The sequence below is a fragment of the Phyllostomus discolor genome, chromosome 10 (assembly GCF_004126475.2).
Source record: "Phyllostomus discolor isolate MPI-MPIP mPhyDis1 chromosome 10, mPhyDis1.pri.v3, whole genome shotgun sequence".
In the NCBI taxonomy this organism is placed as follows: Eukaryota; Metazoa; Chordata; class Mammalia; order Chiroptera; family Phyllostomidae; genus Phyllostomus; species Phyllostomus discolor.
In genome coordinates, this window is record NC_040912.2 from 95,159,156 (window position 1) to 95,174,815 (window position 15,660).

Consider the following 15,660-nt stretch of genomic DNA (forward strand, 5'->3'; position numbering starts at 1 on the left):
CAGGCTGGGGCCTGAGCTCTGAGGACCGCGATGCTGCGTAGATGCTGGCGCTGTGATTTACAGACCAGTGCATTTTGTGGGTTCCCGCTTCAGTCCACCCTCCTGCGTGCGTCCTTCACGGCAGATTTTCCCCTCACGCCGCCTTGGCTGGGGCTGTCAGAAGGCAACTGGGGCCCCTTGAAAGCCCTGGATTTCCTGGGGGTGATTTCTCCTACTCTTTCCCCTTCCCACACCAGCCCCCCACCCCATGGACTGTCTCACATTCTTGGGGCTCCGGCAGCCTGTCTCTGTGGGTTCGGCCGCACACGTTGGTCTCCACACATTGTCAGCAGTTCCTACAATGCAGGCTGCCTTCCTCCTGTCCCCTCTCACTCGGGGTCCCCTCCTGCCGCTCCTGCCTGTGTGAGTGTAGCCGTGGTCTCTTGTCCCCTGGAACGAGGCCATCCCTTTCTGAACTGCGTGCACTCAGGCTCCTTTGTAGTCTCAGCCCTCTGAGGTTTGTTTTTTCCCAAGCTCTGATTCAGTAGCTCCCCTGGATTATCATGCTACCATGGTGGCGTTGGGGTTGTCCCTTCATAGTCTACAATTTAAGTCCCATGTACACATCTTCCCCCGGTGGCTGCCCGCTGTTTCTCCAGTGTCTGCCCTCTGAGCAGCCTCCCCGGCCCTCGTTACAGCACCTGTTCCGTTCCTAACCCCATGTTTCATCCACCTCGCCCAGGAAGACTGTGAAGTCCTAGAGGGAAGGCTTACCTCCCATCTTTCTAATCCCAGAACCTAGCACAGCTTCCTGCACAGCAAAAATGCTTAAAACAACGTTTCCAAAATAAATCAGTTAATTCATGGCACTGCCGAGGGATGGATTTCTGTTCAAACCTCCTCGATAGTGCGGACCAAGCAGGGACTAGTTGTCTCTAATGATCCCTTGGGCTGAGCCAGCACCCCGTGGTCGATGACAGCAGGGACTGGTCCCCACCGCTCACAGCACAGGAGGGAAATCGCACCGGTTTACTGATCAGTGAGCGCCGGGGGGAAGGCACTGGGCCTCGAGCAGGTCTGTTTAGGAGGAGGACGGGCCCTGCTCCCTCCGGCCCTGCCCTGAAGCCATCAGTGTCGGAGCCTCTGGAGGTGATGGATTCACACCACCTCTGACTCCACACTCACCTTGGATTTGTGGGGACAGATGCATAGAAAGGGGTGACTACAAAATTACCCACTGGGAGCTGGTTGCCCCTGGAGAGACCACCAGTGTCCAGAACTTAAATGTCCGAGGGAAGCCTGCCCCCAGCTGAGTGGGAGCAGCAATGCAGCTGGGCCTGCAGGCAGCAGTGGCCTTGCGGGGGCCGTGGTCACGTCGGGTGACCGCTTCCTGCCCTTCACCCAGTCTCTCTCTGTTTACCGAGAGACGGTGAAGAGCGTGCCCTTCACTCCAACACGGGACCCAGGGAAGAACAAGCTCTAGGCTCCCACGTGTTTCTGGTGCTGAGGAGCATCCATCTTAACACGGCAGGAAAACCCCTGAGCCAGAAATGCCGCCAAGTGCTCATGTTCTGAACGACCTGTGACCACCGAGACGGACTGCGCACGGAACTCGTTGTCCATGCCGGGCGTCTGTGAGAGGGCAAAGGTGACGCGCTAGGAACTGTGAGGGGCGGCAGGCGTGAACCGCGCTGTCCCGGCTGACCCACTGCGAGCACCAGGCGTCACAGAGGCCAGAGCCGGGGCAAGGTGGCAGGAGGCTGCCGAAGGGACGCGTGACAACCCCAGCGCCAGCCTTCCCACTGCCCGTCCTGACAGGAAGCCCAGGTCGGGCGTGAGCAGGGTGGAAGCTCTTCCTCCCCCGCACGCCCCAGTGACTGGGGTGGCCTCGGGGCCAGTGGACGCACCCACCAGCTCAGCCCCCCAACCCCACTGTAAGGTCCCAAAGGGCTGAACGTCCCCTGCAAAGACACCAGGCACACGTTTTCCACAGCAGGGAAGGCCCCCAGTGCCGGAATCATGATGCATCTGGGTCATGGCTGGGCAGGCCCTGCCGTGAGGAGGAGACAAACTCACACCTCGCCCCTCCCCTTCTAGTAAGCACTGGGCTGCTGTGGCCCCAGCAGAATTATTCACTGGCCTGAGGTTTTGGTCGTAAGAAGCAGCATGTCTGTCTGTCTGTCTCCCGGGGAGCTGCTTGTAGCTGCCCACTGCTGTGACCCACAGCACGCCCCTCCCAGCTCCTGCTGACCCCCGGCTGCCCTGGCCCCTGCTGTGCATGGCCCCACAGTGCACCCCTCAGTCAGGGGCAAGTGGCAGTGGAAATGGCAAAACTCCAGGGGCCCCACTTAGTAGCCCCTCCAGATGAACTCCATGCCACTCCTTGTCCGGGGAGCGACGTCTAGACCAAACTGGACTTTTTCGTCCTAGTACGAGGACGAAGCTCATAAACAACCAAACCTGAGAGAGAAACGTGACGTGACAGTGGCTTCGGCTGCCCCGTCCCTGTTTCTGGAGACAAGGATGGGCACCGGGCAGAGGCTCTTTGTGCCTGAGTCACGGTCGTGGTGCGGAGACATGCTAACCGGCTCCACAGAGAAATTTCAACTCATTTCCTTTCACTCCGACTTCTGAGTCTGTGGAGCTTCAGCGACTCTCTCCCTGCTCCCTCCTCCGTCACTAGACCTGTCTCCGGGCCACACACAGGTTTGTCTTTATTGATTGTCCGTGCCCAATGCCCGAGGACACGAGGCGACGGCTCCGTGGCAGAAGAGATGCCACGGCAGCAGCCGAGAGCGAGCACGAAGCCTCGTATCCCTCTGATGAAGACACGCCGGGGGATGAAGGGGAGGACAGAGAACGATTTCGTATTTGAATGCACTTAGATTGCCTGGGGGAAGGTTGGTTTTCCGCTGTGCGGTGGCGTGAGCAGATGAAACCGGCACTACGTGGCGTTACGGCCGGAGGGCGGCCCGGGCGGCTGCGGCAGAGGCGCACGGTACATGGATTAATCTGGTTCTCGAGCACACCTGCTCTCCTCCTTTCCCTTGGTAGAGTCTCGACCTCCACGAACAGTCCAGCAGGTGGTTTCCAGACCCTGACCTAGTTCTCATTTTGCGTTTAAGAGACGGCCCGTCAATAATAATGATGATGACAACGACTATCGATTGGCCCACTGGCTGCGAGCTTTCCTGTGTCTTCTTGCTTGACCCTGAGAAACTCTTGGTGACCATCATTGCCCTGTTTTACAGCGGGGACGCTGCAAGACAGAGGGGCCAAGAACCCCCCCCGCCCAGAGTGTCCAGCCTCTCCCAGCACTCTCCCCATCGCCGACCCCCCAGGACAAGCTCACCTATTATCCCACAGCACCTCACTGGGCGTCTGGTGCATGGAAAGGGCTCAGGCCACACTAGGAATGGGCACTTAGAACCGGTGTTCAGTGGCCCGGCTCCATGAGACTCCAGGCCATGCTAGAAGCTTGCTGACTGACAGTTCACGTGACAGGCTCTGGGACGCAGAGTTCGCTCTGGCCAACAATCCAGGTGACAGGGACCTGAGCAATGTGAGGGGCAGGACCCTCCCTAGTCTCCCGGCAGCCTCCTGCCAGGGCCCAGAGCCCTGGGCCTGCACCTCTGTGAGGACGAAGGCCCCACCCCTCCATCCGGCGGGTTCTGAAAACCGGGCTCAACCCATGCCTCCCCGATGCTGCAGGGAACCGTGTGGCCACTGCCCCTCTCCTGGGGCAGACACAGATACACAGGTGCTGATGCTGGCCACGGTCCCACAGCCTGTCCAGTGGACCCAGGGCCAGTGTGCGGACTCTTCATGGGCCTCCCGGTCCCCACATCATGATGCAGATCATCCTCATCACACGAGGCCAGATGGCGAAGGGGTGCAAGGAGGTGCCCCATAGCACCCCAGGGAGCAGCTGGGCGGCAGGCGTCCTTTCTCTGTTGTAGGCCCTTAAGATGTGGAAGTGACTCGGCTTCTTAACCGAGTCCACACCTCACCTGACCCCACCTGGGGGGCGCAGCTCTCTGGGCAGACACTCATGTGGCTCTGCCGTGCCCGCTGCAGTTCAGGCAGACCCTAAGTCACCCGAGGCCTCATCCACGGCGTGAGCCCTGTGTGTGCGCGTGGCCCAGAACACCAGCCTGAGATAGCACAACTGACCTCAGCACCTTCGTAACAGGACAGCAACTGTAATAGCAGCCCAAGTGGCTTCCTACGTGTTTCCAAGGCCACAGCCACCGTCTCATGAAGCTAGCAGAGCTTAAGAGTAAGGGAAACGCGGCTGGACTCACCCGCCTTCGCCAGCAGGCGTCACCGGTCACGTCCCAGGTGACGTGACTGACGTTCAGCAGGAAGGAGGTGTGAGCAGTGCTGTGAGTGCCCCCCACCCCCGGGACCCCCTGGGCTCCGTGCTGCACCCACAGCCCTGAACTCGGGGTGTGTGACACCCTCTGCTCTGAAGGTCACTCTCATCCAGCCCATTCTACCTGGGAACCATGGTGCAACAGGATGTTGTTAAAAAAACCCATGTGATTTCCTGTTTAAAAGTTCACTTTGATGTGTAATCGTCTCTGTAAAGTGTCCTTGACTGTGCTTCACACCCCGAACCGGCTCCAGAGCAGGTTGAGTGTTGACGTGAAGCAGGTAAGCAGGGTCAGCGCTCCTACTCGAGGGCCGGCACAGGCGGCTCCCAGGCCCGGCGCCCCCTCTGGACACTGGCTGAGGGCAGGGGTGCCAGGAAGGGGAGGTTTCTGGGTCGTGGGACTCGTGGGATTCCCTCCGGGACAGTCCTTGGCAGCGGGGACAGCCGGTCACCGTGTGTCACCTAGTTCCAGCTCAGTTTAGGGTCCCCGCCGTCCCCCCTGCAGTCGAGCGTCTGCTGCTGTCCCGGGTCCTTTCCCAGAGTGTGGCCCCATGCCCTGTGCTGCCTCCCGACGTCCTGTCTGCAGGGTGGACGGTGGTGTCCACAGCTCTGGGCCTGTCCCACGGAAGACCTCGAGAGGATCTGCCCCGAGGGCAGCAGGGAACTTGGAGGGGCTCAGCATCGAGGGCGGCTGGGCAGCCACTGCTGGACTTGGGGCATCACCCCACAAGGACTGAGGGACACTTCCCTGCATGGGCCCCTACCCCTCGCCGCTCTGCCCACCGGCCTGGATGGTGCACAGGAGAAAAGCCTACAGATACTGCTGAAGATTTAGGAAACATCCCCGTGGGTGCCCCCCAGAGACGCCCCGGGAGGTGACACACAAACCCGGGTCACAGAGTGAGCTGCGAAGGTCACCTGAGCTGGCCGTCCGTCCTGCGGCATCCTGGGGAGCTCATCTGGGGCAGTGGCCTGGGACAGAACCTCCAGGTACGGCAAGTAGCGCTCAAGGGCCTTGGCCAGCGCGAGGCTGCCCTCCGGACGGTGCCTTCTTTCATCCTCGGTGCTGGGCTTTAAGCTCCTGAAAAGCAAAAGAGCACATGAACCAGCCCCACACGTGCCGGGGGTCGGTCAGCCACCTGGCCTCTGCCGTACGCCGTCGTTGGACTGGGAGACAGGCCCACGGGGCAGACTCACGGCCCTGCCTGGACCAGGCGTGTGGCCGGCAGCTCTCCCTGGCCAGGGTCCGAGTCTCTCGAGTAACCCCCGTCTCTGTAAGTGGCAGCCCCCTTCCGTCAACAGGCTGCTAAGCCACAGGCCTACAGATTCACGATGGGCCCACCTGCCCAGTGCCCACTGGCATCCTTGGAAAAAGGAAACCGACTCACTGCTGGAAACACCAACTCCGTGCTCGTTCCCTCGCCAGTTCCCACGCCTTAGCTCGAGGACGCCCCTCCCTGCCACGACCCCCAGCCTGAGGGTTGTGCCATCTGTGGTGGATTGGGCCCTCCTGGTTTGTCTTCTCTTAGGGTTCGTGACTAGCTGAAGTCACCTTCTCTATGCAATATGCAAACATGTGCTTTTTCGTGCTGGGCACCCCTTCCCTAGCCTGCAGGCTGCCAGAGAGAAGGGATCCCAGTTTTCTGCATTTTCCCTGTTTGCAGCTCCCACCCCAGAATTTACAACAGAGCCTGACTCACTGTAGATACTGAAAAAAAAAAAAAAAGTGCATTGACTGAATAAACGAACTTAACTCATCCAAGAAATTCTGGGTTCATGTGGAATTAGTTCAAAACACTAGCACTTCCCTTTGGAAACCTGTCAAATGACACTTTTCCCAGCACTAGGAAACGTCTCTGGGAAATCTAAAAACGGTTATCGCTGGAAGTGACTTTAGGATAACAGACTGATTATTGTGGTGAAATGAGAGTGATGCGGAGTGTGGACTTGTTTGAAAGAAACAGTCTTATTTCCGTTTTTAGGGAAATGGAATGTTCACATCGTATGAATGAAAGTGTAGCAGCCTCTGCCCTCTCCAACAGCCACCACACGGCGCAGCAGGGAGTGGACACACCTCTTCCTCTGTCACTTCCCCGTCACCTCCCCTGGGCGCTCCACACAGTGGGCACGAAAGCCTGCAGCCGAGTTCCGATATCAAATAATTATGAGTAATTGCCCCAACGGTCACACAGCCCGGCGTGTGGGGGTTTGCGTCCTAAATGTGCTCAGCCTTCGTGTAAGCAAATCCCGGGTTTGAAACTTGCACTTCCGTGTCACCTCCCAGAAGCGCTCCTGGCGTCGAGCAAGGATGTCCCGACAGCCAGGAGGAGCTCCGCCGCCCTGGGAAGTCAGTTTGGGGCTCGGGAGAAGTGGGCGCAGGGGCAGGACCAGGGATCGTCTGACATTTTCTTCATCTCTCCCCATCCCTTCCCTGCGGGTTGGTACCTGGAAGGAGTTGGCTTTTAAGTAACAATTTGATTTTCACTTTTATTTACAAGAATAGCAAATACGACAAAGTTCGGTGGTGATCTCGGAGATGGAAGTCCTTCAGCTGCCCAGCACAGGGGTGGCCTTGGCAGATGTGTGAATGCAGGAAACAGGGCACGGCCTTTGGGGGGGCTGCGGCAGCCTGGCCCCCCGGGAAGGCGTGGGGCTCCCCGTCCGTGTCCTGTGCAGTTGGGGACCTCCAAGCCGTCCCGGGTCTGTCGGGCTGGTGCCTGCTCACTGCAGCAGTCAATAGGGCCTGTCCAGGGAGAGCCCCGCGGGCACTCAGCCGGGGGAGGGGTCGCCCCTGAAGATGCACATCTGCCCGAGCTCCCGGGAGGGGTCAGGCCCCTGAGGCCTTGTTACAGCCACGTGGAGTCCCTGCACCTCCTCCCGAGGCTGCCCACCCCTCACGCCCCACTGCACGTCCTCCCAAGACAAAGTGTCCCGTAAACTTCCTGCAGCAGCTCCAGAGCCACCACCACGTCCGTCTCCCAAGAACCCAGCCGAGACGAAGCCGCCTGGGCACCATTGGCCGGAATCTAGAGCCCTGCCACCTGGGAGTCATCTGTCCAGACGCCCCAGGCAGCCTCAGAAGTAGGCACCCCACCCACTTTACAGCAAGGAGGCAGGGGTGCAACACTGTGCTGCCAATGCTGGGTGTCCCCGAAGCTGGACTGGCTTCTGGGCTGGAGTCTGGATTCCTGGGCAGGCCGCAGCCCGGCCCACACACAGCTGCCCACAGGGGCAGGGCCCGGGGTTGCAGGCCAGGCAGAAAGCACCTGCAGGTCCACCAACCTGCCCTCTGCACACCACCGGCCTCTCCAGGTCAGGGACCACGGCCTTTCCCCACGGCCAATCGGATGCAGCATCTCAGCCCAGCAGTGAGCTCAGGGCTTTGCTGGAGAGATGCTCTTCTTTCTTGTGAATGAGGAATTGGGCAGCAGCCACCTGACGATGACCCGCGCTTGTGCATCTCTGTGTGCCTGGTGTGCACCTATGTGTACACGTGTGCCTGCATGTGTGTATGCATCCGTGTGTGTGTGTGTAAGTGCATATGTGTGTTTTGCATGTGCTCAGGGATGCTGGTAGGGCCAGCACACTGCCCATTTGCTGATAACCATGCCCATGTTTCAGTGACCAGGAAACAATGCTCCAAGTATTGTACACCCAAACTCGACAGTTAATTGCTCACATGTGGGCCTCACTGTGGTGCTGACACACGTCAGGAACATGCGTGGGTTTCGGGCTGATGTGTCCTGTCAGAAACGGAAAATGGCTCCCGGCTGGTGTTCTCACCATGCACAAAGCCTGGTCCCCCGGAACAGGCTGCCGACCTCAGGCATGCGGTCTGGGTGGTCTTCACGGAGGGGCTCACCACGCACCTTCCCACTGTGCTCGAGGGTCGCGCCTGACAGAGCCGCACTGTCCCTATTTCCAACGCCTCTTCCGGCTGCATCCACTCACTCTCGGTGGGCACGCGGCTCACAGCCGTGTCAATCCGGTGCGTCTCGAGCCCCGGCTGTCGTTTCCCTGACCGTTTCCAACAGACGAAATCTCACGTCCTGCGTCATGTAGCTGAAGTCAGTTCACTTTCCTGGTACTTTGTCCGTTTTTCTCAGTAGTTGCTCATCAGTGCGGATGGAAACACCGTCTCCCTGCCTTCAAATCGCCTCATTCGTCTTCCGGTGCCCGCGTGGCCACAGTGCGCGCCCCCCACTGACTGCGCTGAGCAGCGTCGCAGCCATTACCCTGCGGGTCGGCGTCTGCCCCGGGCTCTGGCGCGAAGCAGGCCAGAACTTTGCAAGTGTGCACCTTCTACTTCAAAAGGACTAGGAATGGCTCACACTCAGGTCCCTTCCGCACGTGTGCACACCAGCCTTCAGGCTCCAGAGAACACGAGATGCTTTCCAGGGGGGTCCAACCTGTAGCCCACGGGCTGCATGCAGCCCAGGATGGCTGTGAATGCGGCCCAACACAAAATCGTAAATTTGCTTAAAACATGTTGAGATTTTTTTGTGATTACGTGTCACAATGTATTTAATGTGAGGCCCAAGACAACTCTTCTCCTTCCAGTGTGGCCCAGAGACACCAAAAGGCTGGACACCCCTGATACTCTGTCATCCCACTTGCTGGGGAAAGAAAAGCCCAAATTATAAACAAAAGTCTTGGCAAAGCAGATGCGGTGAGCCTGTTCTCATCCCTTTCCTCAGTCCTAACCTCACGTGCTAAACATTGGGGCCATTATTTGTCACACAAAACCTCATGATCGCCCTGAACCTGTGCCTCCAGTCCCTGCCCTCTGTGATGTCACTGGCTCAGCACGTCTGGCTGCCTCCGGGTCCTCTCATCCAGCTCTCAGGAGAAAAGGGCCCCTCGGGCTTTGAGCCTCGGCGTCCCCTCAGCTCCCGGCTCTGCTCCCTCCATTCAGCACCCAGCTCAGTGCTTCACTGGGTTTCCATGCAGCGCCTCCGCTGGCCCGGCTCCATGTCCCTGAGCTCCTGCCCTTGGCCTTTGGGAGCCACCCAGTCCCTCCCTGCTCTTGGTGGAGCTCCAGGCTGCTAGACGGTGCCCCACACTCGGGTGAATGTTCACGGAGGAGAAAGAAGTGGCCGGTGCTCAGACGCCCAAGTGCCATTTAAAGACCAGTGTTAAGAGTTCAAACTCACTCAAGACAGATTGGCTTTGGTTCTGGTTTGCGTTTGAGCAGAGAAGGCTTGCACACACACGCAGACGACAGTGGCCGGTGGCCGTGGATAAGGGAGGTGCCCTGGGTACAAGGAGCACAGACACAGAGTCCGGGCCCTGGGAAGTTCGGTCTGGCCAGTGTGCGAGCTGGCGTGGTGAGCACGCATGGAGTGTGTGCACGGTCCTCGCGTGTTTCCACGCACCCCACCCTGCAGGCCTTGGGAGTGAACGTCCCGCGGGCTCAGGTTACTTCCCGTCGGACGACGCCAGCATCAGTTTTCTGCTACTGAGACTTTTCTAACCAAAGGCTATGGATTTGCAACAGTGTCTCAGGGAAAAAAGTGGATTTTCCAAACCCAGTCTCTAGGGAAGGTCCTTCTCACTTTTCATAAACAGGGAGAGCACAGCACAGTGGCTCAGCGCTGAGGCAGCCCCCGCTGTCCGCCGGGGTTCGAGTCTGGGCTCAGTTTCGACCTCCCTGTGGCTCAATTTCCTCCCCTGTAAGACGGGGTGACACCTCACTGCTCGCCCCGCGGTGAGCAGTGGGGGTGAGATGAGATGGTGTGGAATAGATATTCGGCCTAGTATAGGCTGCTGTGTTTGGAGAACGGGAAGAGTTTCATGATTAAATTCTGCCCTGTGTACTAAAACGAATGTAAGTTCTCACTGGGAAATGAGAATTCTTGACTTCTCCGCTCTCCACCAAGGTTCTGCAGATGCAGAACTCTTTCAAGGCGTGTGGGGAGGGGCGGGGGCAGGGCCTGTGGGCTAGGTAGGACGCAGTGGAGAAAGGAAGTGCCCCTCTTACTCCTGGACACCCTGGCTTTCTGGAACCACTACTCCAGGACGAGAGCAGGTGCTTTGTGCCAGGACCCGGGAACCAAGCCGACTCACCTGGCAGGGTGGGCAGCCCCGGGGCGCCGCAGGTGGGCTCTGGGGAGGTGGGACAGCTCCTGGGCCAGCACGTGCTGGGTGTGGTCATCCTGCCAGGTGAAACCTGTTGGGGAGGTGGCGAAAACCACACGTCAACTGAGAAGCTGAGCCAGAGCTCCCACTCAAAGTCACAGCCACCCCTCCCCCCAGCACAGTCGACCAGCCCGGCTGCTGTCCCTGCACTTTACAAACGAGCCCCCTTCCTTCCTTCCTTCCTTCCTTCCTTCCTTCCTTCCTTCCTTCCTTCCTTCCTTCCTTCCACAGGGTCCAGCTCTCAGAAAGTCCAGGCCGGAGACATGGGGAAACCAGGCCCAGCGTCCCAGGCAGGACAGAGGCTCTGCCCAACACGAGACACAGACCTTTCTCCACAGGGAGTTGTGGCCAGCGTGCCCAGATGCCCGCTCGCTGCCCCTGGGTGATGCGTGCTCCCCAGCCCCACCTTGCTCGGAGCCCCGCGCCGTGAACAAAATAAGGGGTATTGTTACTGTGAAAGCAATTACCATGGGGCTTAATGTACTGTGTCTGGGAGCCAATTACATTATATTTATACTCAAATGTTATGACAAAGAGCCTTATTTATAACAAGGGCGAAGTGGTTATGAAGGCGAAATCCATGTGATTATGCATTAATTACACGAACTGCAGATCACATGATAATTATGCTCAGAATTACCAAATAACTCCCCAGAATAATTATTAAGCAATTTGTACATTTTAGATCTTATGGTAACACTTTAGCACTTCGAACTACCCCATGCAATTATCCATAATTATCTAATCACTAAATATCATGTAATTACAGAGATATATTTTTATGCCCCGTACAAAAACACATCAAAATCTTTGTGCCAGGACGGCTCTGCGCTCGCATGTGTGTGCAAGGGGTTCCCGACTTCTGAGGACCACGCGCTCCGGGCCGGACAGGAACAACGGCTCAGGAGACGTGAGCTCCTTCAGGAACACACTGGAACGCTTGTTTCAAATGCAAACCTAACATTTTTTAAAAATTTACAAATGGCAAGATTCAAACAGTTGGCACAGTTCTAACCCTTAGAGGGCTTGCTGGCATTACCTACCGCAGATGCTGTTGGGAAAATTTACCCCATCGGCCGGCCTCCTATGGCAGCCTGTTCTGAGTGCTCTGCTTGGAACCTGACGTTTAGAGAAAAGGCTACGGCAGGGGGACCCAGCCTCATGGTCATTGTTATCCTTACTTCAGGATTAAACATTCGAAATAATGAGCAAGTCTGTCCATTTGCTAAAAGCAACTACAAATCACCTCCCAGAAAACATCTGTTTTTTTAAAGATTTCATTTATTTATTTTTAGAGAGGAAAGGGAGGGAGAAAGAGAGAGAGAGAGAGAAACATGAATGTGCGGTTGCTGGGGGCTGTGGCCCGCAACCCAGGCACGTGCCCTGACTGGGAATCGAACCTGTGATGCTTTGGTTTGCAGCCCGCGCTCAATCCACTGAGCTACGCCAGCCAGGGCAAAACATCTGTTTTGTGGCCATGGTTGGTCCATGCTGAAGCCCAAGCTCACCCACCAGAAAGCACATGGGCAATATTCGCATAACCTTGAGCACTTCGCATTTAGGAGTGAGCAGTTGTGAACACTCCCAAAAGGGTGGCCTGAATGTTACTCTCTATTTGGAAACAGAAAAAGAAAATCAAGAACCAAACAAAACTTCCCATGAAAAAATTAAACAACAGAATTTCAATACTGTTTTTTATCTAAGGTGCACAGAGGTCTGAGGCATGTCGGGAGCCTGGGGCTGTGAGGAGGGCTCGGTCCTTCCAAAACCCCAGCTGGTCTGTGTAGGTGATGTGAGGGGACCTGAACCCTGGCCCCTTGGTTTTCCTGGGAGAGGCAGGGACTGGGCCCTTGGCATGAACACGGGAAATACGTAGATCCAGGTCTCAGACGATCTCCACACACTTGTCTCCAAGATACATTAGAGGGCCCTGGCTGGCGTAGCTCAGTGGATTGAGCACGGGCTGGGAACCAAAGTGTCCCAGGTTCGATTCCCAGCCAGGGTACATTGCTGGGTTGCAGGCCATAACCCCCAGCAACCGCACATTGATGTTTCTCTCTCTCTCTCTCTCCCTCCCTTCCCTCTCTAAAATAAATAAATAAATAAAATCTTTAAAAAAAATTACAGAGTACTCTCATTAAAAAAAAAAGATACATTAGAGGAGATAAACCCTGGGAAGACAGGACCCACTTCCAGAAATTTGTAGAAGACAGATGTTTTCCTGTTCCTCCTGCTAAGTACAATAAAGACCCTGGAAAGAATACCAGCGGAGGCTGTGAAGGCGGGAGAGGAGAAGGCAGAGCAGGCAGGACCTTGGACCCACAGGAGGAAACGGGCTGCGTTGTCTGGACTCAGCGCTGAACCGGCCAGCAACCCTGGCGCACCAGCGGGTGCAGGTGCCGCCCCCCTGCAGTCAGAGGGCCAGGGAAGAGCCACGGAGCGCATTTCACATGATGGAGCTCTACTCCCACCCTGGACACCCTGGGAAAGCACAGACCCAGCCACGCAGGCCCAGGGGGGCCAAGAGGGCATCTGGGTGTCCTTCCTCATAGGGCTATAAGCGGTCCCTGAGCACTCAGGACCCTGCCAGTGTCCTGACTGCCATCCCTGCTGGGTGGTAGCGGCCCACCCCCACCACTGTGTTGGTGCAGAGCACGCAGGGCCTTGAACCCATGCAGCCTCTGCCCAGCAGGAAGGACAGGAACCTGCCCCTCCAGTATCTGCAGAGGTCTACTGGGGGACCCGAATGTCTGCCCCCACTGGTCAGGAACAGAGGGGCATCCCCACCCCAGCAGAGGGGTGCCAGGAAAAGCCAGTTAAAACAGAAGGTTTGACTGAGACCCAGAGGCTCATGATATAACACAGAAATGCCCAGGTTTCAACAGAAAATCGCTTGTCATACCCAGACCCAGAAAGATCTCAAACTGAATGAAAAAACACAATCAGGAGCCACCAACAGCGGGGTGACGGGGGCGTCAGCACCGCCTGGCAGACTGTAGTGCAGCCTTGACAGAACCCTCCAGTGAACAAGTACGAACTTGTCTGAAACACAGGAAACAGGAAGTCTCGGTAAAGAAATATGCATGCAAAGAGCCCAATGCGAGTATTATAATGAGAAATGAACAGCTGAGTGGGGCACAGCACGCAAGGATGGAGGGGTGGAGAGAAGGATCCGTGAGCTGGAACCGAGAGCAACAGAAGGTACCCAGTTTCAGCAAAGGGAAAAAATCGTCTAAAAAAAAATGGTGGGGCTACAGCCAAAGATCCAGCACTGAGTCATCTGAGCCCCAGAGCAGAGGAGGGAGAGGGCAGGGGAGAAGAGGTGCTCAAAAAAATGTAAAGGTGAACCCTCTCAATTTTGTCAAGAGATTGAAACCTAAAGATCCCATAAGCTGAACACCCCAAAGAGGATACATCCAAGTCTCCTCCAAGATACGTGCTAATTAAACTTCTGGGAACTAAACGCAAAGCATCTCGAAACAACGGCACCTCACATGTGCGGGAAGCGGTGCCAGGGACAGAGGGCTGTGCGTCAGAACCACAGCGGCCACAAGAAAACGCACGACAGACCCTCCCGGTGCTGAAAGAAAAGTGCCGTCAACACAGAATCCTGAAAACCCACCAACCCTGACACCCCCGGGAAAACAGCTTTAAGGGATGACAGCAAATCAAGACAACCTCAGACAAAGGGGAAAAACGGGAGCTTTTTTAACCAGCAGACCAGCCCTGAAAGAATCACTCAAGGAACTTCTCCAGACACACAGGCGATGATAAAAGCAGGAAGGAAGGAGGATCACGGAAGATAAAGGTCTGGGTAAATATAATACGCTTTTTTCTCTTGAGTTTTCTAAGTTTTGTTGGACAGTTGAAGCAAACGTGATAATACTGTCTGATGTGCTCCTAAACATACGTTGGGGAAATATTTAATGGGATCGAGATAAATAATGGGGCAGTGTCACAGAGGGAGGCAGGTGTCCCCCAGCCACCCCGCGACGGTGAGTGACCACAGGTGTGTGTGAGGGAGCGTCCAGGTGAAGCACTGAGCCGGCTGGCAAGAGAGCCACTCAAAAAACTGTGTGTACACCAAAATGGATTGCTAAAATGTCCAGTGACCTAAAGGGACGCAGGGAGAAAACAGAAAAAAATAGAACATAGAACAAAAAATAAAATGTGAAATTTAAGCCTTAAGATAGCAAAGATTACCTTAAATGTAAATGGGCCAAATACACCGAGGAAGACAGAAGGGATGGAGAGTGCACAACTCAACTACGTGCTGTTTATAAAAAATTCACTTGAACTCTAACACCACAGGCAGGCCGAGAGTAGCAGGGTCGGAGAAGACGCGACGTTAAGTAAAAGAAAGTAGCACTGGCTACGGCAACAGCGACGAGTCAGTCTCCAGAGCAAACGAAACTACCAGGACAGAGGAGAGACGCAGCGATACAGGGGCCAACCCACTTCTACAATCTGTGCCCCGAGCAGCAGAGCTGCAGGTGAGGGAGGTGTGAACCGAGGGAACGGAAAGGGCAAGGGGACAAGCCCACGGTCGTAGGCGGGGACTTCAGCACCGCCGTGACGACTGAACGAGAAGGATACAGTGCCCAAAACTGGGGAGAAGGTCAGCGGGGCCGTCAGTGTCTGCAGAACAGTGTGTCCAGGAAGATCGGCACGCCCCTCGCCCGGGTCACGGCCCACGGATCGTGGGCAAGGCGGACCACACCCCCAGCCAGAAAACAGATGCAGCAAAATGGAAAGAACCAAAGTCATTCAGAGGGCTCGATCCAATCACAGTGGAGTCAAACCAGACTTTAACGGCACAAATACAACAAGAAAACCCCCGAACAGCCAGAAATAAGCAACACACTTCTGAGCGGTCTAGGGGTGAAATCCAGGGGATAAAACACATTAAACTGAGTGACAATGAAAATTCAGCAGATCAGCCTGGCCAGGAGGCTCAGTGGGTTGGAGTGTTGTCCCGTGCACCAAAGGGTTGCAGTTTTGGCTCCCGGTCAGGGCACAAGCCTGGGTCGAAGGTTTGGTCCACAGCTGGTACGCATACGAGAGGCAGCCAACTGCCGTTTTCCTCTAACATCCACGTTCCTTTTCCTCCCTTTCTCCCTCTCTTCCCCTCTCCCTAAAATCAATAAGCATGTCCTCAGGTGAAAATT

General features: G+C 56.2%; 1 protein-coding gene across 1 annotated transcript in view; it reads right to left on the bottom strand.

Annotated features, from left to right (window-relative positions):
* PTPRN2 (protein tyrosine phosphatase receptor type N2) overlaps positions 1 to 15,660 on the bottom strand; it is a 372,178-nt gene that overhangs the window by 202,724 nt on the left and 153,794 nt on the right. Inside the window, 2 exon segments of the mRNA XM_036011084.1 lie at positions 5,273 to 5,435; positions 10,421 to 10,523. Coding sequence (XP_035866977.1) covers positions 5,273 to 5,435; positions 10,421 to 10,523 — 266 coding nt within the window.